Below are 27519 nucleotides of genomic sequence, written 5' to 3'. Positions count from 1 at the left end.
ATAAGTCAATTAAAAAAAACAGGATTGCGCTTCAATTATTCCAGTTGGTGCACTTTTTCGAAAATATCCTGATCGATTGGCGGGAAACAGCTACATGTTTGTGTGCTCTTATGCTGGAGGAACTTACGTTCTATAAATAATAGATGCATTGTGGGATTTGTTACTGGCATGGTTTGATTCACGACCGAATGGCTAACATGTTTGAAAGTCAAACATGACAGTAAGCTTTTAAAGGGAACATTTTTTCGAGGACTTATATTTGGAAAGAAATAATTTCATAAAAAACTTGTCTTTGATTCGGTTGACATGGTGAAAGAAAAACCCAATTCAGTGAGAACTTACGATGCTGAAGGATTTCGTCGTCGTGCATCTTGTTTATGTTTCAAAGATAAAACAGAACAAGAGGTAAATTTTTGTATTTTTTAACAATTCTTGTTATCATATCGGTCTGCAATTAAATTTTGTGTTAAGACGATTCAAGTTATTTTAATTATGCAATGTCTCGACAGTACATGATGCATGCATCGTCGCATGTTGATGTTGTGAATACGAAGAGGTTTTAAAAATATTTTCACACTGATTTTCTTGTTATGTAACTTATTTTATAAAATCGTAGTATGTTTTACACAGAATCAATGACTTTATAATTGTCATGCTTGCTATTGAAGTATTTATTTCATTTCTTCACTTGTGATTCCATGATAATATGTTGACATTATTATTAAAATGTGTCCTACTTATAAACCAATGAAATCCATTTTTAAGCTGTCAGTTTAAAAATAGAAATTTCACGTGGCTGGGCTGCTATGTTGCAACATTAACAATATTCAGTGTTAAGTACTGTTATATAACTATCCTTGAAGTTTGTTCATGGATCAGAGTCTGTTGGTATTGTTTACATATATTAAAGTTCTAAAGGAGTGTTCAGCCATCCCATTCATGATGTCACAATCACTAATTGCATGAAATTGGTTGGCTATTAAACAACTTGATAAATAATTGCATGATAATAATTCCATTTTTCAAAACTTTATAATTTCATTATTTTATACATATGATTTTGGTTGATGAAATAGTTAACATTTCGTCTTCGAATTTATAATTGTGAAACTTGAAAAATAAATTCTTAGTGATATTTGTATTTATTTATTTACATAGGAAACTGTTACTAAATTTTTATGTTCATGAAGTCTATTTACTAAATATTTATCTATATATGTATTTGCAGTTAAGGGAGATTTTTTAGTTATCTTAATACATGTAAAATGAAATAGTTAAGATGATGCCTCATGCTACTTTTTTTGGCAACCAAAATCAAATCACAGATAAGTGATGACATCATGAAGAACTAGATAAGGCTAAACAAAAAAATGTATTTGTATCTGCATCCAGTTTCATTGAAAAAAGTGTAGGTACAATGTACATGTACTTGTAATTTTATTTGTTGTTTTTTATTTGCATAATCATTTATTTTGTATAATGTGCTAATCAGAATGCCAGGAAACTGCCCACAAGTTAAAATATGATTGGTAATTTAAAAAATAAGTTTTGCTGTAAATATTGTTCTCAACTTTTAAAAAATATGACTTGTAGGGAGGAAGGTGTTAATTTGGGATTCTAGATAATAATATAACATTAATCATTCTTTAATTATCTTAAGTTCAAAGCCCCGGTACTCATCCAATATAGACATGTGAGTTCATGAGTATTAGAAAGATTGGTTCCAACCTAAAACATTTACATATGATTGTTAACATCATGATCAGTTAGAACTTTGAACTACCAGTACACATATTTTTTGTTTTTTGTTTTTACCTCGGTTACATACATGTATGCATTTGTGTAGTAGTTGAATAGCATTGATACATGGACCTGTACAATGAAAAACATTTTTTTTGTGACTTTGGGAAAGATAAGATATATTAAATGAAAAGCTTTGTGTACTTACTTATTTATGTACACATGTGCATATTGCCAATCATTGGAATATTTTTTAATCAGTTTGTTATTCTAAAAATTTGTTTAAATGTCTCTTAATCTCTTTTTGTGGCTCGATCTAGTCTCTCAATAAAATTTTTTTGCTCAGAATATAGAATTAGAATCATTTTTCCTGAAAAATGTAGACAGCATCTGTTAAGTACCAGCCCACATAAAATTCAGATACTGTAAATGGTAAAGTGATTCATGGTGAAGAAAAACCCACTAAACAAACAATGCTTTTTCAGTCTTCATCTGCTGTACTTTCACATAACAAGAGTCATTTCTGCATTTGGATCTGCACTTTAGAAAATCATACATTCATCTCCCACTAAAATAAACCAAATGACGAAGGAAAACTTGCAAAGTGACTATTTCATGTACAATCTGTATAAATCTCAAAAGTAGGACTAACCAAATGAAAACTAAGACTGGTTATGTGATCAGTAACTGTTTCTGAATAAGAAATAAAATTGGAAGACTTCTGCATATCCAGTTTTCATTAGCTGACCTGAACCAAAGGTCCATGTAAGTGATTGTCATCAATACATCTGTTGTTCTCAGTTATGTTTTGTCGTATGCTCTATTACTTTTCTTTAAGAATACTTTCTTCTGAAACTGCTTAGTGGATTACTATCAATTTAGGCACCAGCATCCTTGGTATTATCTACAATGTACTTTAAAAATTATATTGATAATGATTGTGCAAATTGAGCTTAAAACTGGCGCTGTTCCTCCTTTTACTCCATACCAGTGTCATATGATATTTTGACCACCGCGAAATATTGATCCCAGGGTTAAAATATCATATGATATCTTAACCCTGGGGTCAATATATCGTATGAAATTTTGACCCTGGGGTTATTTTAACATAACCCCTCTTATGATATTTTAATCCCCCTACATGGGGGTTAATTTATCACAGAAGGGGGGTTAATATATTGCAGCAGGGGGTTAAAATATCATAAAAGGGGGGTTAAATTTATCGCAGCAGAGGGGTTAAAATATCATAATAGGGATTAAATTTATCGCAGTAGGGGGTTAAAATATCATAACAGTAGGGGTTAATTTATTGCAGCGGGGGGTGGGGGGGGTTAAAATATTGCAGCATGGGCTAAAATATCATAACAGGGGGGTTAATTTATTGCATTAGGGTGTTTAAATATAGCAACAGTGGGGTTAAGATATAGCAGCAGGGGGGTTAAAATATCATAAAAAAGGAGGTTAAGATATTGCAGCAGGGGGTTATAATATCATAACAGGGGGGTTAATTTATTGCAGCAGGGGATGAAAACAATGCAGTAGGGGGTTAAAATATCCCAGCAGGGGGGTTAATTTATAGCAGTAGGCGGGTTAAAAATGTCATAACAGTAGGGGTTAATTTATTGCAGCAGGGGGTTCAAATATCATAACAAGAGGTTAATTTATCACAGTAGGGGTTCAAATATTGCAGTAGAGGGGTTAAAAAATCGCAGCAGGGGGTTAAAATATAGCAGTAGAGGAGTTATCCTATGAAACTACTGGGTGGATTGAAACGAAACTTGGCATGAATTTTCTGTACAACATCTTTAACAATCTGCGTGTGTGTGTGTGTGTTTTTGATCTTGCAAAAAACTTGGCTGTGGTACTAAAAATAGACCATTATGGTAAAATAGCCGAATTATGCAAATAACTCAAGTCTGGCAGGGAGTAAAATAGTTCTGCATGATGGGATGGACCTATGCTGGATAAGTGGTGCACAATTGGTCCCCATGGGAATTCCGATAACTTGACAATAAACGGTTTCACCATAGCTTTAGTAAATTCTGTTTGAAAACTAACAATTTTGGCATATTTGTCCATTTAATCTATTACAAATCACTGTCAAAGAGAGCACAAACAAAGAGAAGTTTTTTGCTCATTTCTCCCCTTAGATTATGTCCTTGGTCAACCTAGCTCCCCTAGTCCACAGGGTTCATTTCTACTTCATGCATCTCCAACCCAAAATTTCAAAGTGTGGATTTTTACTTACTTTGAAAATCCATCTAATATTGATAGTCAGTGATTCACAGTGGAGATCATATTTTTGAAGAAATGCTGGTTTAGGTGCAAAGTGTCAAGAAATTTGAGGACACAAACGTACACAGCCAGAAATACCAAAAACATAAAAAGAAAAGAAGATCCATAAATACATTAATAAACAAGCAGTATTGATATGCACTTCATTAAAACATATGGTTCTCTTTAAAATGACTAAGTTTTTGATCGGTTATTTAGCTTGCAATTTGGTTACATGAATATTTATGAGGTCTTCCTTGACTCACTGCCTCAACACTTTGATTTTCTTAAATATTCTTGAAGTCTTTATTGAGATACATGTACAATGTATAATGCTCATTAAGCATAAACTTAGCTTGATGACACACATGCTTGTATCAATTACATGTACGTGTACAAAAATAATTACTTAGATATTTATTTGTGAGAGTTATTATATATATATTCTCTTTGAAATACATTATAGTCTACTGCATATTGAAATGCTCAGTTTAAGTAACATATATGCATTTGACTGTGAACATGTATTTGCCTTGTTGGAAAAACTTCAAATTTTGCTAGTGTTGACAATAAGAAAAACATTGTTAGGAATTGTTGATCAGTTTGACACTAGCTAAGTAGCCAAGCAATATGCTCAGAATGCTCAAACTGGTAATAATGTATTCATTTGTCTACAGCATCTGCTTTAAATACTTCAGTAGTCTTTTTAGTGACTGGTATGAACTGGTAGTTTTGACCACAAAATATTTCAGTGAAGGCATTGATATAAATAATAAGATATTTCAGTGACAACTGATGATGTTAATAACAAGTTAATTTATATCATGAGTAATGTTTTGACATACACTGAACAAGTAAATAACTTTGGTTGTATAACTTTTAGTGCAGTGGAGGGTCTCTCTGTTTTTCTGTAGTCTCAAAGGTCAATTTTTAGCTCACCTGGCCAGAGGCCATGTGATCTATTGCCATCACTTGGGGTCTGTCGTCGTCGTTAACAATTATACAAAACTCTTCTCCTTTGAAACTACTTGACCAGTTGATATCAAACTTAGTATAAATGTTCCTTGGGGTATCCTGCATAGAACTGTTAAGGGGATTTTTGATTTGTCTAAAAACATGGCCACCATTACTAAAAATAGAACATAGGGGTCAGACAGTAGTTTTTCACATATATCTCCTAAACCGTTACTTTTAGCCGAATTCTGACTGGGTGAAAGTGTGCAGCGTGATGAGATCTATCTCTTGTCAAATTTTAGTATTAATCTGTTTAGCCATGTTGGAGTTATTGCCCTTTTTCAATGATTTTTGACATTTTTAATGTTATTTCTTTCAACAATCTTCTCCTCTGACACTACTTGACCAATTGAAACTTAACTTGGTATGAATGTTTCTTGGGGTATCCTGCATAGAACTGATGTGGGGATTATTGATACGTCGAAAAACATGGCAGCCGTTACTAAAAATAGAAGACTGTAGTTTTTCACATATATCTCCAAAATCATTAGGTTTAGCTAAATTCTGATGCGGTAAAAGTGTTTAGCATGAAGAGATCTATCTCAGGTCAAATTTTGGTTTTAATCGGTTTAGGTCTCACTAACCACTTCTAACGTTTCCATTACTTTACATGTTAAAAAAGTAATTTTCAAAGTCTCACTGTGAATTCCCAGGACAAATGACATCTTAAAGCTGCATACCGTTGCGAAGCTTGGAAAATAAGGCTTCCAAAATCATTATGCTAATGGTACGATCATAGTAGAAATTCTTCACAAAATTTACTTGAATAAATAATACTGAAAATCCACATTTTTACCTGTTCTGCTAACTGACAGCATGGAGGCAAATTACTCACACATGTAAACAATATTCATACACTTTTGTAGTTAATTACATATATGATTTTAAAGTACACATTCTCAGCTTTATTTTGACTACTTTTAATCATAATACACACAAATAATGCACTTACAATGCATATGTCTAGGTTCAGTGTGTTTTTGGTACTACATAGGGGGGTGGCCATTTGACCCGGAAGTGGTTAGTGAGACCTTAGCAATGTTGGAGTTATTGCCCCTTTTCAACAATTTTTGCTATTTTGAATGTTATTTCTGTCAAAAATCTTCTCCTGACACTACTTGACAAATTGAAACCAAACTTGGTATGAATTTTCCTTAGATATCCTGCATAGAATTGAAGTGGGGATTATTGTTTCGTCAAAAAACATGGCTGCCATTACTAAAAATAGAACATAGGGGTCAGACAGTAGTTTTTCACATATTTTATCTTCAAAACCTTTAGGTTTAGCCAAATTCTTTCAGTTGCTGAAATTACCCTTATTGTAAGGCCTAAAAAAGTCTCCTGGGATAAAAGTTGTCAGATGACTCCTTGTATGAGTTATTGCCCTTGAATGGTGAAAAGTCACCAGGTGAGCGATTCAGCCTTCTGGGAGCCTCTTGTTTTTTTAACAAGCAGTTGTCAAATGTAAGATCCAATAAATTTAACATTGGTATGTAGTGGAAAAAAATTAGCATTTCTTGTCTTCAAAATTGACTTGAATTAATGTCTACTACCAGATATAATACATGAGAATAATACATGGTAAAATCTGTCACATGCCATATCATCCAGAGATACAAGCATGAGAGCCTCTGGCCTGAGGACTAATACTGATGAGAGTGATATTGCATTTGATACAGATACATGTAATATACATTTGATCATACAGTATTAAGACACACAAGCTGTCCAAGAGACCCAACAACAAAAATGATTGAATCAATATCAGCCCTCATGTCAGAGGCCCTCATGTTGATATGGATATCTTAGGGGGATTAAGCTTTGGGTACAGTTTTTACACAACCACAAAAATAGTGTTATGACACAGTGATCATCTGTGGACACTTCGTTTCCATGTGATAACTTTAGTTGTAGTTGACCTATTTTTATGGTATGATTTTACTGACCACTAAAGGAAGGTTCCTAATTAATTAGGAGTTGGTGACCCTACTGTTTTAGAATAAGGGGCCAAAAAGGGTAAAAATAGATGTTTTATTAAAACCCATGTAGAATGTTTGTTTTTCTTCTGATTTTGATAATTCTTTTCTAATTTATTGTGTTCCTGTGAACTTGTAGAGATTTTTATAATTATGATTTGTTGTAATTGAAAATAACGTCCACATTTTTGTACATTCCATCGTTGATGTTGATGTTACAATGATGTTGATAATTAGATTCAGATGGCAATAAATGTTCATTGAAGTCATGAGGAGTTTTCAATATTCGGTAGGTTAGTTCAATGTATTCTCTACAGAACTATTATATCAGCAGATCTGATGTGTTTTGGAACATTTTTATATAAACCGTCAGAAGTATTATGGTATTCCATTGTCCGTCTTTTGGTCTGTTCATCCGTCCGTCCGTCATCAACACTTTCATCAACTTATATGAAACTTTGGTGAATTGTAAATATCTATTGACGTAAGCTCCCTTTCGATTTTTATAAATTTTAAGCTTTTTTGTTTCTGAGTTACGAATTTTTTAAACTTAAAAAAAAGATGGATTTTCAAGTTTTCGGACAATAACTCAAAAATACTTTCACCTACTTTTATTATACTTTGGTGATTATTTCATATCTATTGATGCAAGTTCCATTTCAAATTTTATAAATTTCATTTATTGTTTCCGTGTTATAAATTTTATACTTAAAAAAAAACAGGAATTTTCAAGTTTTCGGACAATAACTCAAAAAAAAAAACTTTTAAGAAACTTTGGTAAATTATTCATATCCAGGCGCGTAGCTGAGGCCAAATTGAAGTGTAGGCAAAATTATGGCAGGGGGTGTGGGACCGCTTAAGGCCCTCAGCAGGTCCAGGGTGGAGCCCTGGTAGGGGGTCCAGGGGGGGCGAAGCTCCACGGAGATAGCATTTTAGAGCATCATTTATGCCTCTCCTGGATGTATTATATCTCAAGGACAAGTTAAAAGGGCAACAGCTTATCATGTGCTTAAAGCGCAGCTCTTTAGTAAGTTTTAGGGCTCACAGTTGGGCAATGCCCATAAATTTAACTTTTTGTCCCCTGCATCGCATCCCGAGAGGACATGGAAATGCCAGGCTTCTGTCTGTCTGTCCGGCCATCCAGGTTTTCCACACTTTTTTGGTTTTTGATCTTCAGATCAATCACTGGAACTTGCCTACTATTTCTGAACACTACACAATAATGTAGTCCTTTTATATCATTCAATACCTCTTTTATAACAAGTAAATATGATTCTTGCAATTTATCAGTTCAATTATATTCTATTATTTATGCAAAAAATTAAGATCTAGTCTTCATATCAATTGCCTGACCCTACCCACCTCTCCCTATTTCCAGTGGCAATCGAAATTTGTCCACCCCATTATCCTTGTGTCCCATCCCATATTTTATTTCATCATCATTTCATGTTCATTTTATCATTCATTCATTATTGTTCATCGCCTGAATATAGCTAAAATATTGCTGTTCGGGTGTTAAACCCCAACAGTCAATCAATCAATCACTCATATCAAGGCAAGATTTGATGAACTCCTTTTTGGCCTCGATAGATATTTAGAAATAAGTTTACATTTAGGGAATTTATTTCTTGCAGTAATATGTCTGGAAGGATAAAATTGTGTTAAATAATTTCATTTTACACTTATATGTTAAATTATCCATCCTATCATATTTTACCACTTATATACAGAAAGTGAAGAGCAGTGATTTTAACCAAGTAAAATTGGCGGGAAAATTCAAATTGATAAAAGTGTCTAGTTTTTGAAAATCTTGTGTTGAGGAAATTATTTTCTTCAGCTGATATTGGTTTAATTTAACTATAATTGTTATGTAGGATAAATACTCTGTTAATATAGCTTTTGAATGTAAATGTAAATGAACTTTTGGATAGATTTAAAATTGGGGAAAAAGGTGAAATGGAACAAAATTTGTTAATGTGTGTAAAGTTGGGTCATTGGTATAGATCGACTTTTAGTCTATACATATTAAAAAGACAGTTCTTAATAGTATTTAAAATGCAATTTATGATCACAATTTCATTTAACATGATATGATCTTTGAAATTTTGCTCATGCTACAATTTTCTCAAGAGTGAAAAACTACCAGTGCTATTTTGTAATGCTCCTGTCAATTAGGTTGGCTTTTGTTACGTAGCCTTATTATTGAAGAGTTACAGATTGAGTTCGACTTTGGTTATGGTTGAATGATTTTTACAGAAGTAATGGCCCTTGTACTTGAAGTTTTCCACACTTTTTTTGAAACGCTTTTAGCAATTAATTTTATCTTTTGTATGTAGTCTTACTATGAGAGGATACAGACTAAGTTTGACTCTGGATATTATTGAAAGATTTTTACAGAAGTTGTGGCCCTTAGACTTAGAAGATTTCAGTGAATTTAAAGTTTGAAATATATCTTCTGTATTTATTTTACATGGGAAACATTGGAACACTGTTCTTTTATTGTACCCCCCTGAGGAGACATGGAAATGCTGGGCGTCCGTCTGTGTTTTCCGCACTTTTCTTGTTATGCTTTTACCAAATAAATTTGCTTTTGCTATGTGGCCTTATTATGAAGAGTTTACAGATTAAGTTCAACTTTGGTTACGGTTGAATGATTTTTAGGGAAGTTATAGCTCTTGGACTTAGAAAATTTCAGTGAATTTACAGTTTTCCGCACTTTTTATTTTTTGTAGTGCTTTCACCAATTGATTTTAAATTTTGTATGTAGTCTTACTATGATAAGTTACAGAATAAGTTCAACTTTGATTATGGTTGATTGATTTTTACAGAAGTAATGGCCCTTGAACTTAGAAAATTTCAGTGAATTTAAAGTTTTCCTCTTTTTTTTTTTCACAGGGGACATCGGAATGCTGTTCTTTTATTTTTTTTGTCTTATTATGAAAATATGATGAAGGTGAAACCTTTTAACGCTCCCGAAGAAACATTAATTAAAAACAACTTTGATAATTTTTGTCAGCTCTGATTTGATATTATATACTTAAAACCTTCAAGTATGGCAAATTTTGTAATGATATATATTTGTCCTAAAGCATTTTATTGACTGACTTGGTCTGATATGTCTATTGGGCGATATGTCCAGCATTCATAAGGAATTATTGGTTGTCATTGTCCGAAATGTCTTTTGGTCGAATTGTCCGGCACTGGTTGACATTATGGTTCTTATATTTGCGAAACGCCTTCAAAGATTTCTTTTTTTTGCATGTAAAGTTAAATTATGTTTTTATAACGATTTGATTCATTTTATCGAATAGATTCGTTTGGATTCTTTCTTTTTTGGATTATTTTTGTTTTGTTTTGGTTTGTTTTCGTTTCCATTATTTATGACCCGAGAATTATGGGTAATATTGATTATGTAATTTTCATAAACATCTGGACGCCATACTGCAGGCTATAAGGCCATCCCTATCTTGGAATATCTATGATTTGATTTGTATTTAATTATCGAAACTAGCAAATATTTTCCGAGACTGGTTTTGCTCTTAATCACACACATACAAGTGTATGCAAATGAAGCCCAACAACCCAAAAAATTAACATTTTTATATTTGGTCCTATTTTGATATATTTTTTTCATTAGACTCTTTATTCAATCAGATTTTAAATATCTCTTATTGTTTTTAAATTATAAAGGATTAAAGGGACCGTACCCGAGAAAGTTTTGGTTTGATTTTTAAAATTTTTAAATAAAATTCAAATTTTGTGTATTGTATTCATAATGAAGTATAAGGTCCCTATGCTGAAGTATGTCAAAAACTAATATTGTGTCCACACTTGCCCAAACTGTTCAGGGTTTGACCACTGCGGTCATATCATGCTATGCTCCACAAAGCTTTTTATTTTCATGTATTGTTCTCTATATACATGCAACACATTTTTTTTAAGCTTTGGGACATTAAAAACATACTTAGGAATGTACAGACGCCTATAGATTTATATGGAAGTCAGTCAAAGATGGAGGTCAAAATGGTCATTTAAAGTTCAATAAAAAAATATCTGAATATTTTTAAAATAAGTGGAAAGTGCAGAATATGACATCATGTACTGATTTGATTATTTAGATTTTACTGGTGACAAGTAGTAAGGACAGAGAGAAGTTTGTAGTACCTGGAGGTGGAATAGAACCACAAGAAGAGGCTAAAGCTACTGCAGAAAGAGAGGCTTTAGAAGAGGCAGGTGTCAGAGGAGATTTAGGGAGATACCTTGGAACATTTGAGGTACGCTTTTGGTACATTTTTTCTAAGAGGTAAATGCAGTATTTTCATGTACTTATGATTGTCTTTTTTTGTTTGTTGGGGTTTAACACCCGAGCAGCAATATTTCAGCTATATTCAGGCGATGAACATGAAGTGGATGATAAAATGAACATGAAATGATGATGAAATGAAAAATGGGATGGAACACAAGGATAATGGGGTCGACAAATTTTGATTGCCACTGGAAATGGGGAGAGGTGGGTAGGGTCGGGCAATTTAGTTTCCTGTGGCGGAGCCCTATGGTTCTTCCTCTGGGAGAATACCACAGTAGGGGTCTTTAACGTGCGAGGAACGTGGCATCTTTCCCAACACAGTGCACCGCTATGGTTTGCGGTCAGGTTTACCGTATTATAGCCTGACAACCCCAGCATGTAACACCCTATTCCACCACCTGAGGCACACAACCCAGTTACTCTCTGGGCAGAGCACCCTAGCCCCCGGCTAAGGTTCTGAGCACTATTTAGTCGCCTTTTACGACAAGCTTAGTGCTGCTGCAGGCCTATTCTTTAGACACCCGGACCTGCACAGGGCTGTACTTATGATGATTTAAGGAAGACTATCATCTGTGCAAATGGAATCTTAGGTCATAGAGACCAGAGTTAACATCAAATGTTGGATACAAATTGATGATTATTCAGAATTGAAAGTTTTATGGCTTATATAATTTCAAATCACTCTGACTAATCAGTCACTAAATTTTCACCTGTTCAGGAAAAAAATGAAAGAAAAAGAATGCAGTGAAAGGAAATCAAATGACCTGATAAGTATGGTTTGAAACCGTTTCTAAAGCATGCTAAGGCCATTGGTAAGATGAAATCATATGAAATATTCAGACAATGTAAGTCATTTAACACAGAAAACAGAATTCCCATGGGAGTACATATTTAGCCTATGAGAATCTGACTTTGTGACATAACAAGTTATTTCTGTATTTCAGAATAAAGAGAAGAAACATAGGACATTGGTATTTGCATTTATAGTGACAGAATGTTTAGATGATTGGGAAGACAAAAGAACTATGGGTAAGGTTGCCAAACATGCTCAAGTTGTTTTTTTTTCTTTGTATGTAATTTGTAGTTTTGTGATATTTTTGTTGTTGTAGTACAATATTATGTTGCTCTTTCAAACTTGGACATACTGACTTTAAGTAGGTAGATAAGGGGAAGATATTTTGTCCCAGTACAGGTTTTTCTTCTAGAACCAACCCTTTATTAAACCCCACTCCTCATGCAAAGTTGGGGATATATAGTGATATAGATGTTTGTCCTTCCTTCCATTACACTGAGGGAAACAATCCCTTTTCAGTTACTCCTCCTGATTTAATGCAACTTTCACATAATCTTCATTACGTAATCATTCTATTTTATCTATTTTGATCCAAATCAATTTTCAGGTCAGAAGTTATCCAATGGAGGAATAGGTTTATCAAGGTATTGAGCATTGCTCCCAGTTTTAATGGTTTCAATTAAATTGCAATGTTTATGCTGATAGAGCCATTATTCATTGGAAAAAAACTACATTTGGTCCTTAGAAGTACATGTATTAGGTATTTCTTGTATTACTTTATTGTGAAAATGATTCTTTACATGCAGATGTCTTATTTGTATGCACAAGTTTTTTATTTGCATGTTGCATTAAATGTAGCATTCCAACCACCACCATGTGAATTACCTGTAATCATTGTTTTTTCAAATGCAGAATTATTTACAGATTCATTTATGCCATTTGATAGTAGAGACAGGGATTGTTATCTGTAATTCATTTACTCTCTATTTCTTTTTAACATCTCTACTGTAAGATTAATCAACATTTTCTGTAGTAATGTTTCCAGTTTTTGTAAAAACAAGCACTTGGATGCCCTTGATCACTGATAGTAAAATTTCATTATCTATCTAATTTCCCAGAATGTCTATGAAATGATGAATAAGTTATAGATAACTGGCAAATATAATTGCATTTTTGATATCTATGCCATAATGTTAAATCTATAGCTAGTTTACTGGATATGAAAAACAATACTTGATTCTGTTTCATTGTTAGTTTATTTTTGTCCAACATGTTCAATTAAGCCAAACATATATGATTGGAATAAGGTAGTGCTAAAACGATTTAAACCCTGCCAACCTTAAAGTTATTTTTAAAATTAAAATCATTGTCCTTTTAATTTGCATTTTTCAGGTTTATATTCTTGTTTTGTAGCTTTTACAATTTTATTTAGATTTTGTCGTAGATATTATCTACATTTAGGTCCTAAAGGTCCAGAATTCAACTTCGTTTTTTTTTTAAACAAGAACAAGAAACAAGTTTTAAGGTAGATGTCGAATTGCAAATTTTTACTTGTTCTGTAAACACATTCATTCTTCATCAGAAAAAAATGATGTGTCAAAAATTCAATTCAGAAACTTGAATAAAGTATTAAATAAATAGTTGTTGGTATTTCACAATGTACATTGGTATAAAGTTTGTTGTTTGTCATCTAATGAACATTTCAATTTTTTTTGTTCTTTCAGTTTGTAAATCTAATGACTTTTATATAAGAAATCAATCGTTTCTTTTCAGTATGAATTTAGATGTTATACTTTGTGTAAAAATAATACATATATGTTACATAACATTTGATTGCAAAATTGATATATATATACATTCTTCTGTAAATATTTATTGAGTACATTTAAACACATCTAAATCCCTTATATTTGTATACAATAAGTTGCATACAATCTAAATTATTTTTATTACAGACTTACTGTAAAAATCTTTACTTTGCCGCCCCTTATCATTGAATAATATAAGTTTGAGTTTTGGTATGCAAAATATCATTTATTGAAGTTTTTTTTACAACTATTTTTCTACTTTCTGATTATTTTATGTATAATATACATTTGTAGTACCAAAAATTTACCTTTATTTTTCATTTTCAAATTCTTTCTGGGGTATTTTTACTTAAAAATACAACCTTCAATTGCTTGATTAAGTAATGGCAAATAAAAGTTTACCAGGACTACACTCAAAGATTATGTAAGTTGCTTTCATGTGTAGAAAAACTGTAAAAGTTTCTGGTATTTTTTTAATAGCTTAGCTTTTTTTAAAGCATCATGACAGAGTGTGTCTGAACTTGATATTCATTTCTACCTTAATAGACATTTTCAGAAAATTGAATTTGATATATTTTCAGATTTAGAAAATATTGTCATTGTTTGCCTGAAACAAAACTACAGTGCTCCTTCTTAATAATAGAACAGTTGTGAAAAACCTGTTAGTGAAAATAATCTTAGAATATTAGAGAATTTAATCAAGCTTATTGTAGATATTGGTGATTGATGAGTCATGCAGTATAGTAAGATAAATGATAGACAAAACATGTTGCCAAACAGTTCTTATAAAAATTGGCATCATTTAGGTTTTAGAGATTTAAACACAAATTCAACATAAGCTTAAACATAGCAAAAGTGTATAAGTTATTGAGTATTTGCAAACATATGTTCAAAATCTGAAGCTTTTATGTGAACCTAACTAAACATAATGTCATGTAAATAAACATGCAATAATTTGCATTCATAACATTTACATAAGTTGTTTAAACTCCTTTGATATCTTTTTTGTGGATCAATTTATTATATGTTTGACAATTTGTGCTTTCTTGAGCTTTGTGGGAGTCATAAGAAATTAAATATTCTGGCATACTATTTGACCCTGTATATAAATGTACATGAATGAATCTAAAATTTCTATTTCTACTTTTAAATTGATTTTCAAGGTATTGAATTTTTTTAATATGCATGTTATCAAATAGGGGAATGGGGTATCAAGTTGTCCTTTTTACTCACTTATTTTATCTGTATGACATTGTAAGCACTCTAAAACCTATATTAAAGTATTTTCATGAGATTTATACAAAAAATTGCCATCATCAATATTTTAGACAAGTTAGGTAGTATAATACAGTTAAGTCAACTCTAAAACGCTACCCTCATTTTATTGAAATCAAGCAGTTTTTAGGCTGTAAAAAATTCAAGAGTGTCTTTTTACTCAGAAGCCATGTGACTACTGAGTCTTATAACCATCTGATGTCGATCAAAAGGACTTCAGTTTGTTGATAGCCTTCAAAGTACTTCCATTGCGGAAGAGATCTGGCGGATGAATATTAAAATGTATTAAAGTGATTATTTTTTATAAATACACTGCCCATGTTTACAGTATACATTGAAATTACATAATTGCTTGTCAAAGAAAATTTCAAATACATATATAGAAGTTTGAACTATATTTTATCAATGCCTTTGATATCTATATATGGTCTCCATGTGATTGACTATATTTAAACCTAAAAATAGGTTGTCAAGATGACATATTGAGAAACAAAATAAAAATGAAATGAAACGAAACAAAAGATTGGAAACAAAATTTTAATGAAATTTGGATTCATCATGTATTGTGTGGATGTGTGGTTTTTGTAGTGGTGAAAGGGCTGATCCTGTTGTAAATAATAAAACTTTTTTTTAAGAAATACAAAAAGAACGAAATGCCATCAATGGATTTGATTAGCGTCTTCAAAAGTTTTCAAAATATTAAAAGATGTCTCATGACTTCCGAGGTTCAGCACCATTGGTGCTTTGATTTAGATAAAGTATTAGTACATATTTTTTTAGTACTTGAATTTTGGAAGTTAAAGTAATTTATGATTATATTAGTTAATCAGTAGCCATGGTAACAAACTGAAGAAATATCATGTATGTAAAAAGGTAAAAATACCTTTCTGCATATAAATAACACTTGTTTACCATCACATATATTGCATCTGTCTATGCATAAATGATTTAATGTATTTAACCAATACGTTCCACCTAAGTTCAATTTCAAATTTTAAGTTTTACATAAAAAGACAGGGTCAATTTTGTGTGTGAAACACTGCTCCTTAATGTTACTTAGAGAGAAGGCAATTTTTTTGCCCTTTGAAATTGCATGCTTAATTGAAATTGTCAGTATGACAGAAAGTGCTCTTATTTCTTCATATCTTAACCCTTGACCTCTTCAGGATTGGACCTTGTTCCGCTTTATCAGTTCTGGCAGTGTAAATCTGAATTTAGGAAAGCGCAATCTGTGCCCATCTGCAAGCAGTGTGACTGTGCTTTAAAATGAGGCTATCTGATAAAGACTGTTAATAAATAATGACTTGAAAGCTAAAAGAAGAGGTCAGGAGTTTCCGCTGTTGAAAAAAATTACTTTTTGGGGGGGGGTTCATTTCTCGGACCCTCGCCAGAGCAGAATTAATCTGTAGTACTCTATTTTGCCTGGAAACTTTATAAGAATGATTCCTGTCATGCCGATTTCAATGACAACCCCTTGTATCGACTACTTCCGGTTTATGGACATACAGAGGCCAAAAATTAGAAAAAAATCCTCATTTTTTCACATGAATGACCCTTCAGGGGGCTCCTTGAACCCCCACTTGTGACTGCAACACACATTATTTGGCTTCAGTAGCCTTCACGGTCTTCAGGCTGTAGGATGAATGTGCTTTGGTTCCTGATTTGTTCCCGTTGAACCCCACAGGTAGCAAATAATGACCAGAAATGGACAAAAATGACCATTTTTGAGTGACAGACCTATTTTCACACATTGACCTTTAACCTAATAACCCCAAAATAAATAGGCATCTCACTAACTTATAAAGCATTGTAAAAGTTCATTTAAATCCATAAAGGTTGATATATGGATTCCTTTTTTTTTTTTTTAAAGTCGTCACCTTGTAGGTTTCATTGAATTCCATGAAGGCTTTAGTAATTTTTTGCTGCAGAAAGCAAACTTTAGAATTGGAATTAATTCTTCACATGGGAAAATTTATAAAAGTTAGATCACTGCAATGGAAGTACACTTGACAATCTCCATGTGAGCTAATTTGACAAATATTATCTTCATTAAAGTGAACAAGTTCTTTTTAATGTTCATGGGATGGTCCCAAAAAATAGTCATTAAAAAAACTGCCAACTCAGCTTGAATGTAGAATTGAAATATTTGTCATACATGTCATAATTGATAGTATACATATATACTCAAATATTAAAATGAAACCTTGTAGGTAAAAATGATATTATAGTCATTGATGCATTGTCTATGGAAAAAAGCGATATGAGTTAACTTTTCATTAATTTTGGCGCTGATGTGTAACATTAACTGACAATAATAGACAACAACATTGCCAATATTGTTTTCCTACAGATGCCCCAATTTAATATAATCAAAGGCAAATGTTACGCAAATTCCCCAATCAAAGTCAATCAACAGTAGTTCTATTACTATCATGGGGTGTTTTCCTTTTAGAATCTGTTATTTGGTTTATGAACATTGTCGTTTTAATGGGTTACTGTGTTGCAGTATTGATTTTGATAAGGGATGTAAAAAATCTAATTCCACTGAAAGATAATCAGGATACTTAGTGATTGGATTAACTGTTGGGTTTACACTATTTGTAATTCTCTGAAGAGACTTTAGAATCCACTTTAATTTGTTAAGTGTGTGCAAAGATTTGAAGTTTTAAATTTTTTTGTCAGAGATATTTTCCAATAAATCAATCAGTTAACTTTTCTTCTAAAACATAGGTAGATTGGATGCTTTATAAAGAATATATTATGTGGTTTTCTTAGCTAGGAGAAGGTGAATGGCATAGTATACTGGTAGCATTGCCATCCTTTAGGGTCTAGGAGAAGGGGAATGGTATAATATACCGGTAGCATTGCCATTTTTTAGGGTCTAGGAGAAGGGGAATGGTATAATATACTGGTAGCCTTGCCATTCTTTAGGGTCATAATCAATTGTTTTAATTGTGTTAGTGCCAATAACTATTGTCATGTCTTGTCTATGTTTATATATGTGCATTTATTTGACAATGAAGACTTGCAATATCTGAAAAAGAACACATTTTTTTGTATGTCTTGAGCTAAAGTGTCTAACAATCAACTTGTAATTAAGCTCTAAATAGGATTTGTACAGGCCTGCAATGAGAATATTTTATATACATATACTTGATAAAAAAATTGTATGTATAGCCATTGCTTGTGTAATGGTTTGTCTCTCATATTATTATTAAATAGCAGTCTTTATAAAAATCAGACAGAAGGTGATTCATGCATTTTAAAAACCCACCAAGTTAACTGTTATTTCTTAAGAATCAGTTACAGACCACATAATCAGTCATAGTATTGTGCTTTGGAGATAAATTTCATATAGACTGTACATGAAAGAAGCACTTTTTGTTCTTGATTTTGGTTGATTTTAGTGGGAGATAAATGTATGATTTTTTATGGGAGTCACACAGTCTGTCTGTCTGTCTCTCTGTCTGTTTTTCTGTCCATCTGTTCATATTCCTTGTGAGCACAACTCGTCTTAAACTACTCAAGGGATTTTTATGAAATTTGATAGGAAGGTTGAGTATCATATGCAGATGTGCTTGAAGAAATGTAAGTACTGTTGGCAGATAATGCAAATTAAAGGTCTTATGTGATATATTATGAGAAGGTTTGATATCATATGTAGATTTGCTTGAAGAAATATTATCACTGTTTGAAGACTCCAAAGGGAGATAAATCCAAAATAAAGGTTTTACATTTGAGTCCACTGGAAGTGGGGGGTATTCTCTTTGTGAGCTTGCTGAAGTATTTCTAGCTTTTAATTATTTTCAATAAGTATGGGTTTTTAATGCTAATTTTCCATTTTTTTCCTTTTCAGGGCGCTCTCGACACTGGTTCTCCATAGATGAAGCTAAGAAAAGACTATCCCATAAACCAATTCAAGTGACATATTTATCATTGCTGGAAGAAGCTGAGCGGATCACATGACCAGTAGTTATGGTTTAGATTAGATTAATACCATATCAGTAAAATACAAAGTATTATATCATGTTGTGTGGTACCATTAAATACCAACCAGTCACTGTCAGCATTAAATTGTGATGGGCAGAAAATAATCAAAGCATTTGACATAAGTAGTTGCTAGGAAAGTGCTAACATTGTATTTATTTGTATTTATTTATTTAAAGAAGATATCCTTGTCATGTTTTTTTCTGTTACAATGTGTCCACTTTAAATTTAGTTTGGTATTTTATTATTTTTTGTATTGTCATACTTAATCGGAACATTGGGACAACATTAATGCTGATAAATCACTTAGTTTTAAAGCACTTAAAATGTTTTTTTTTTAATTTTGAAATCCACATTTTTCTTAGTTGAAATCCAACCCTTCTTATAATTTCCTGTGTAATCAGGTCATTATAAACAAGTTACCAATTTTACAATTGTTTTTGACTCAAAAAGAAAAATACTGCTAATAGGTGGAAAATTTGGTCTGTTTGCCCAGGACTCACTCTACACATTATTATAACCAGTTGACTAATGGCAAGATTGTAATCTGATTTGTTCTGTTTGTTTGATATTTTTAATATTCTCTGAAATGATTGTATCTGTATTTTATATTTTCTTTGGGCATTATTGTTTACATTTATTTTTTATTTTACTTTCACCTTTTAATATAGAAGCACATATGATATTTAAAAGGCTCATTTCAAAACTCAGATTTACTGTCATAAATACTGTTAACACATATCTCTACACTGTAGGTATGGTACTTTTGTAATACATTACAGTCACTATTTCTTACAATTATTTAAGGACACAGTGCATTATTTTACCATGAATATGTATTATTTATAACCGTGGCATTATTATTTTTTTCACTCTGAAACAGAGACTGAAGACAAGTAAGGCGAATTAATATGTATTAGTGATAAAAATAGGAATTACAGAATGTTCTCTTGTGCCAAAATGATGGTTACGGTTTTCTAATATTGATAGGAGTTATTTATTGAATGTTCCCTGTGCAAAAAATTTGGATAATTCACTGTTAAATAAATTTGATAATTTCACACTCAGACTTTCTCCCACCAAAACATAACAATGCATTTATCAGTATGTAGATCACAAAATTTAAAAAGCAATGAATAATGGAGGGAATTGAAAGCCTTTATACCTTCTTACCAGAAATTTTAAGGTCTACATATGCCTAAAAAGAACATTAGGTAAATGTTCTATAATATTAATTTGATAATGCCATTATTTAAACGAGTTAGCACATGTAGAAAAAAAAACTTTGAATTACATTTCTAAAATCTTTATGTTAGTGAAAGAATGGAATGTTTTTATCATGTTATACTTCTATATGTGTTTTTTTTTACAAATAGGTTGGTAATTTCTAAGCTTTAAATTACAAAACATTTGTATTGTCTGATATGAGATGAAATTTGTCAAGTCATACCTATTTTGGGACGGATTTATTAAATTAGAAAAGATTTTCAATTTATTTTTATCAATAATGTATGGAAACAGATATGTTTTCAGCTACAAAGCATTATTGGTGTTGACAGCTATTCACTTTCATTGAGAAATTCCAGTAGACAGTGTAAGTTTGTGTATTTTATCTTATAACATTAAAAAATGTTAAGTAATCCAACAGGGTATTGCATTATGATAGAAGTCTTATTCAATCTTGAAGGTATGAATACAGCATTTTATGTATAAAGGCTAGAAACCACTAATTCCACTTCCCATAGGCTTCTATGCTAATTTCACAATATTCAATGGCTTCTCTGGACTTTACCTTAACTTTAACCTGCAGAGGACTATATATCAGCATGATTCTACATATGTCAGCTCACAATCCTCAGAATGGCATGTGGGGTTAGCAGACTTGCAGTGCAGTACTGGTCATTGGGAGTGAAGTGTCTATAAATAGCATGGGAAATCCCAGTGTTTTCACAAGATAGGGGTATATTTAGAAATCATTATGGAGATTAGGCTTCACATCACAAGAAGCAAAATGCACCTATAAAATGTACAGAAATGTTTTTCCTTTCAGAAACTGTTTAATTTTTTTAAATGAGATGAGAACTTTTTTCACAGCACTATGAGGAACAGGGTAATTTCTGCGTAGGACTATTTTTGCGTACGTTCCAAATGCTCATTGGTTGAATTGGTGGTCTGTAACCTAAATGTAAATTGTTATAAACTGAGTACATACAGGTAAATGTTATAAACTAGAACATAATCTTTAATATAAATATAATACTCCGTCAGGAGGTAAACATTTATGTTTCAGGGGTCTCCTCCCATCTTCCTGTTAAAGGGTGAGAAATCAAACAGTATCACATGTTTAGCTTTGTTTCACATATGCAAAAGGCAAAATTTCTTTACATTCATGTAGGAAGTCCTAGATCTTCATTGAGGACTAATGTAAATATAGTCTACATATATTTGATATGAAATTAAGAAATAAATCATGGAAACTCCATTTTATCATTGTTTTACCATGGGCTGGTCATTAATGTTGCATTGTTTTAACCTTAACAAAAGTGAAGGATTAAATAAGGACATAAATGACCAGCCCATGGTAAAATGGAGTTTCCGTGATTTATGTCAATTCTAATAGGACTAGTTTTTTCATATTTTTGAATAGACTCAGCCTATGTGTTGCATGAAATGTTGGTCATGTGTTTATCACTTTTTTACCATGATTGTGGTCTAAAGAGCTTTGTAGCAACTCATATTAGAACATGTATTCTATATCTTCCAATCATTACTACTGAGGTGAATTGCTAATGATTAACAATTCAGGGAGTGACAAGATAAATTATTAGATAATCATAAGATTATGAATTGTTCAATTGGTTTGTAAATATTATCTTAAAGGTATAAAAATAGGGGATGTGGTAAGATTGCCAATTTGACAGGCATCCACCAAAAGCTAAGCAACAAACAATTAAACTTTGACAGATCACCATACAGTCTTAAATAATGGGCAAAACCCATATCATAAAGCAAGCTGTAAAAGGCCCTAAAATAAATGAAGTGAAACTACAATGTATTCATCAAAGACAGAAATGTCAGGATTTGAGTTATTTGTGGCTCTTTGAGAACATTAGAAACAACACTTAACACAATGTTTAAACTGATCAAGGTCTAAACTACTTTTAATAGCAAAATTTTCCAAATCTAATCCAAGTTTTGCAGGCTCAGGGGTTAGGATGGCAATGGCCATGGACCATTTGCCCTTTCTTGCTGAAAAAAAAACCTCTTTACAGAAAAGAATGTTACATGTATATTGTTTATTAACAAATGGCCACTTCAAATTGTGAATATCTTTCTCAGATTTCCTTTCCAATCACTATCAGACTATCACATATATGTCTTCAGACTTTAAAAATATTATTGAAAAATAAAACATCTGTACATTTTGTTTTAACATACCTGGTAAAAAGTACAGAATTGTATGAACTTACCAAATTTTTTCAGTGAAATACAATTCAGAATGTGTCATAGGATACACTAAAATATAACTAATGCACTACATGTAAAAAAAATAAGGTGCCATAGTAAATTAGTTTGTGGTGTATGATATTGTTTTTATTATTCTCTCGAGTTATCATATGACTTTGTTCTCATTAAGAATGACACAATATTATGCATGTTTTAACTTTGAACTATAAATATCCAACAATAAAATTGCTTATGTTTACTTATTCAGTAGAGAAAGTGGAAAGCTTATACAGTAATGTAAAGTTGTTACATTGAATTATTAATGATGTTTCTTGTATTAGTTCATGATTATGATGATGCCATAAAGTAATGTCTCTTTTGAGAATAAGTTATTATCATTATAGTATAACTTCCTGTTGTGAAAATTTTCTGACTTTACCAATATTGGTGCTTATGTAGTTTTTATGCAACCACAAAAAATATTTTGGTTGTATAATGGTATCACATGGTCGGAGGCCGTTAACTTGAGTCTATTTATGATAACTTGAGTAAAACTTGCCTAAATTAACACATTGTTTTCAGGGATATGGTTGAGGGCCCCATAGTTTTTGGAGGTTTTGATCCACCTCTTTGGGAAATAAGGGGCTAAAAGGAGTAAAATGGGTGTTATCATTACAACTGATTATGATTCATATGTCAATCTGTTCCTTTTGAAATTCTGTCGTAAAAACATTTTACAGGGTAGGCTTATCTTCAATTGTTTTAGAGTCAAAGGGGTACAAAATTGAACCATACCAAACTTTTTTCATACATGTTTAAGATGGTACATATTATGGTATACCGTTGTCCGTCCGTCTGACATTAACTCAAATACACTTTCACCAACTTTAATGAAACTTTGGTGAATTGTTCAAATCAATAGACATAAGCTCCCTTTCAATTTTAATTAGTTTCAGATTTTTCGTTTCCGTGTTATGAATTTTTATACTAAAAAAAAGGGGGATTTTCAACTTTTCTGACAATAACTCAAATACACTTTCACCGACTTTAATGAAACTTTGGTGAATTGTTCATATCTATTGACATGAGCTCCCTTTCGATTTTTATAAATTTCAGTTTTTTCGTTTTCATATTACGAATGTTATGATACATAAAAAAGGGGTGTTTATATCAAATTTTCGCACAATGAAACTTTGGTGAATTGTTCATGCCTATTGAAGTAAGCTACCTTCCAATTTATATAAATGTTAAATTTTATGTTTCCCTGTTATGAAGTTTTACTCTTTAAAAAACAGCAGGAAATTCCAAGGAAATTTATTTGTTGCAAAATCGTTGAAAACGGACCATTTGTTATGATAGTATTTCTAGTTGATCATATAACTTCATTAAAAGCATAAGGACAAGTTAAAAGGGCAAGGGGCATATCAAGCGCAGCTCTTTATTATTTTTTGGATCCAATTTTGAAAATTTGTTTTATTGGATTGCGTATAAAAATTTCTGTCTGGGTTTTCAATCAGATATCAAGCATCGCTTACAGTTTTCGAGTTATAAGGGGTCAAAGGGTACGTTCCCTAAAAAAATCAACCTTTTCTATATTTGGTCTAATTTTGAATTGAATTTCATATTTTGCGTTCAAAACAGTTGTTGTGTCCATAATGAACTGCAAGTCCATATGCTTTAATTCGTTGTCAAAAACCTATATTGTGTCCACACTTGCCCTAAGTAAACAGAGTTCCATTACTGCAGTTGTATCAGGCTGCGCCATTCAAAGCTCTTTATTGTGTATGGAGTGACAATGACCATCAGCATGCTCACTGTCTATGATTTATTTGTTATGAGTGCTTGAATATTTTTGCATTCCATATTTTGTGATTTATTCAGTCATGTTTTATGCCATTTCACTGTATTACAAATAAATTAGATTTTTTGTATCTGTAGTTCTTCTATATTATTGCCATTTGTAACACTTGTCAGTATTAATGGTGGCAAAGTCACTCTCCTTTATGTAGCCTGGTAGATAGAGATCTTCATGTCAACCTATCAATCCTTTGGATCTTTATACAACCACCAAACAAGAGGCTCCCAAGAGCCTGAATCGCTCACCTGGTTGAATTTTGCCTTTCAAAGGCAATAAATTTAACAAGAAGTTGTCCAACAATTCTGACTCAAGAATTCTTTGGTAGGACTTATCATAAGATCTTCTCAACAATTGAAAGTTTCTTTTAATCTATCATAGTTTTCACGATGTTGACTGAAAACTGTTAAAATAAAAAAAAGGAGTATTTTTCCCCTTTCAAGGAGTCATCTGACAACTTTTAACCCTTAAGACTTTTGTTATCTTAATAATATGGATCATTTCAGCTACTGAAAGAATTTTGCTAAACCTAACTGTTTTTGAGATATATACGAAAAACCACTGTCGGACCCCTATGTTCTATTTTTAGTAACAGCTGCCATGTTTTTTGACGGATCAAAAATCCCCACATTTGTTCTATGTAGGATACCCTAAGGAACATTCATACCAAGTTTGGTTTCATCGGATCAAGTAGTTTCAGAAGAAAAGATTTATGAAAGAAATAACATTAAAAATAGCAAAATTCATTAAAAAAGGGCAATAACTTCAACATGGCTAAATGGATTAAAACCAAAATTTGACCACAGATAGATCTTATCATGCTGAACACTTTTTTTCCAGTCAGAATTTAGATAAACCTAACGACTTAGGAGATAAATGTGAAAAACTACTGTGACCCCTATGTTCTATTTTTAGTAATGGCCACCATGTCCGACGAATCAAAAATCGTCACAACAGTTCTATGCAGGATACCCCAAGGAACATTCATACCACGTTTGGTTTCAATTGGTAAAGTAGTTTCAGAGGAGAAGAGTTTTGTATAATTGTTAACGACAACGACGGACGCCATGTGATGGCAATAACTCACATGGCCTTTGGCCAGGTGAGCTAAAAATTGTCTTTAGTGTCATTGTTGTCAATAGACACTTGGTTTCCATGCGATAAAATAAGTATTTGTTGGTTAATCTTTTTTACATTTTATAACTAGGTTCCAATCCATAAAAGGAAAGTAGTATTGATTTTGGGGATTGTGGCTCTAATTGTTTGGAATTCAGAGCCAAAAATAGGCCAAAAAACAAGCAAATCATAGAATATAACTCCATTAAAAGCATATTGATGTCTGCAATATTGTTCCACAAAACAATGTATTTTAAACCACAAAGGTCAGACTGGGAATGATTTTTGGGGTTAATAACTTGAATCATTTAATAAGAAATGAAAGGCCAAAAAAGGCTAGAAACAATTGTTTTTCTGATGTCTGCACAGTTACTATTAAATGGATTTGAAAATAAGGTACCAGGTGCCTTGGTGCCTTACCACCAAAGGAAGGCTTTGGGTTATGACAAACTGTTGTAGAATGAGGAGCAAAACAAACATTTCCATGATGTCAGAACAATAAACTGAGCAGACATGAATGGATCTCTTTTATATTATAGTGCAAAGTGCCATACCACAAAAAGAAGTCAATAAGACAATAACTTGAGCATTAGTATATGGACCTCTTAAAAATTTTATCGCAAGATGCCTTAATTCCAAGGAAGGTCGGGACTGGAACCATTTATGAATGAAGAGCCAAAAAAGGGGACATTTCTGGTCAAATTTTTTTTCTGAACAAAGATCTAATTGCAGTCAAAATTCAAAGCTGTTCAGGGTTCAACTTCTACAGTTGTATTGAGCTGCAGCCTGTAAAGCATTTTTATATTATATTTTAAAAACTGTCGGCATAATCTGTTTAAAGAGTAGGCCTCATACTTTCGACCATAAAATACCAGTCAAGTTAAATTACCTGTTGGGTTTTTTTTAACATTCAGAAGTAATAGCCCATTTTCAATTCAATGACCAAATCAATTTTCTTTAATTTATTTGGTAATGATAACAGTAAGCCATCTTACTGTCTTCCATCTTGATCAGTTTTTCTGCAACACTTAATGACACATCTGAAACCATTTGGTTGATTGCTTCCATATTTGTTAGGATGTATTTATTATGACATGTAGATGTACAATTCTACCATCATTTTCTCTCAACATTTTTCAGGCTAGGGTTCCTATATTTCTCAGCAATAACAGACCCTATAGGCATCTCTGAAACCTGAAATAGGATTACTGTTATGATGGGTAAATGTCAATGTTCTACCCCTATTTCGACTCCTAGAGATTCATTCACTTTTACTTGAGTTCTACTCAAGAAACCAGGAAAATGTTAGTTTTTGGCCCCTAATGGATCCATTTCATGTCCATACCCTTTTCTGGCCCCTAAGCCCTGAACATTTCAAGTCACACCTAAAATCAATCCAAAATTAGGAAATATTTGCTACTTCAGGTTTTTCTCTAGTCCTTTGTCAACACACCTTCTCAGTGCAAAAAATCGCTTTGTAGTTAGTACAAGATAGTGCTTAATGTCATGAAACTGTAATACATGTATGCACCGAGGCAGGCTTTTTTTCTGTAATACATGTAAGCACAGAGGCAGACTTTTTTTTAACCCTAACCTTAAGCTATATTGCAACCACCTTGTCCACCCATCTGACTGTATGTTAATAATTCATAGTAATAATCATCGTGACTTGTCAGCTCTTTCTAGGTTTCTAGATCTGATTCCGGTTTATTGTGTGACATATTTTTTTATATGTTTTTTGCTTTTGAGAGAGGTATGCTTAGCACAACACATATGGTATGCTTAGCACAACAACACATATAGTATGCTTAGCACAACAACACATATAACTTTCTTAGCACAACAACACATACAGAATTCTTATCACAACACATACAGTATGCTTAGCACAACAACACATACAGCCTCTTTGATTTATACTAAGCAAT

General features: G+C 32.2%; 1 protein-coding gene across 2 annotated transcripts; it reads left to right on the top strand.

The window, feature by feature from the left end:
* Positions 1-139: 139 nt before the first annotated feature.
* Positions 140-24551, top strand: LOC148629333 (diphosphoinositol polyphosphate phosphohydrolase 1-like). Of its 2 annotated transcripts, XM_088548489.1 has the most exons (5): positions 140-405; positions 11123-11278; positions 12255-12339; positions 12711-12747; positions 19043-24551. In XM_088548489.1, exons 1-5 carry the CDS (start codon positions 307-309, stop codon positions 19071-19073), a joined length of 408 nt encoding a protein of 135 aa, XP_088404615.1. In that variant the 5' UTR covers positions 140-306; the 3' UTR covers positions 19074-24551. The 2 variants fall into 2 exon arrangements, with proteins under 2 accessions (XP_088404615.1, XP_088404606.1); XM_088548480.1 differs by lacking the exon at positions 12711-12747 and having other exon boundaries at positions 141-405.
* The last annotated feature ends 2968 nt before the right edge of the window (positions 24552-27519 follow it).

Source organism: Perna viridis, chromosome 1 (assembly GCF_037379345.1).
Source record: "Perna viridis isolate PV_CMFRI_1.1 ecotype Kerala chromosome 1, ASM3737934v1, whole genome shotgun sequence".
In the NCBI taxonomy this organism is placed as follows: domain Eukaryota; kingdom Metazoa; phylum Mollusca; class Bivalvia; order Mytilida; family Mytilidae; genus Perna; species Perna viridis.
Note: the sequence above shows the minus strand (reverse complement) of the source record. Positions and strands in the feature narration are given on the sequence as shown.

Excerpts from the sequence above, each read along its gene's own strand:
- LOC148629333 (XM_088548480.1), top strand. The coding sequence starts at position 307 with ATGGTGAAAGAAAAACCCAATTCAGTGAGAACTTACGATGCTGAAGGA. Across the intron at positions 406-11,122 it reads AAGATAAAACAGAACAAGAG|ATTTTACTGGTGACAAGTAG; the intron begins GTAAATTTTTGT and ends TTGATTATTTAG. Across the intron at positions 11,279-12,254 it reads GATACCTTGGAACATTTGAG|AATAAAGAGAAGAAACATAG; the intron begins GTACGCTTTTGG and ends TCTGTATTTCAG.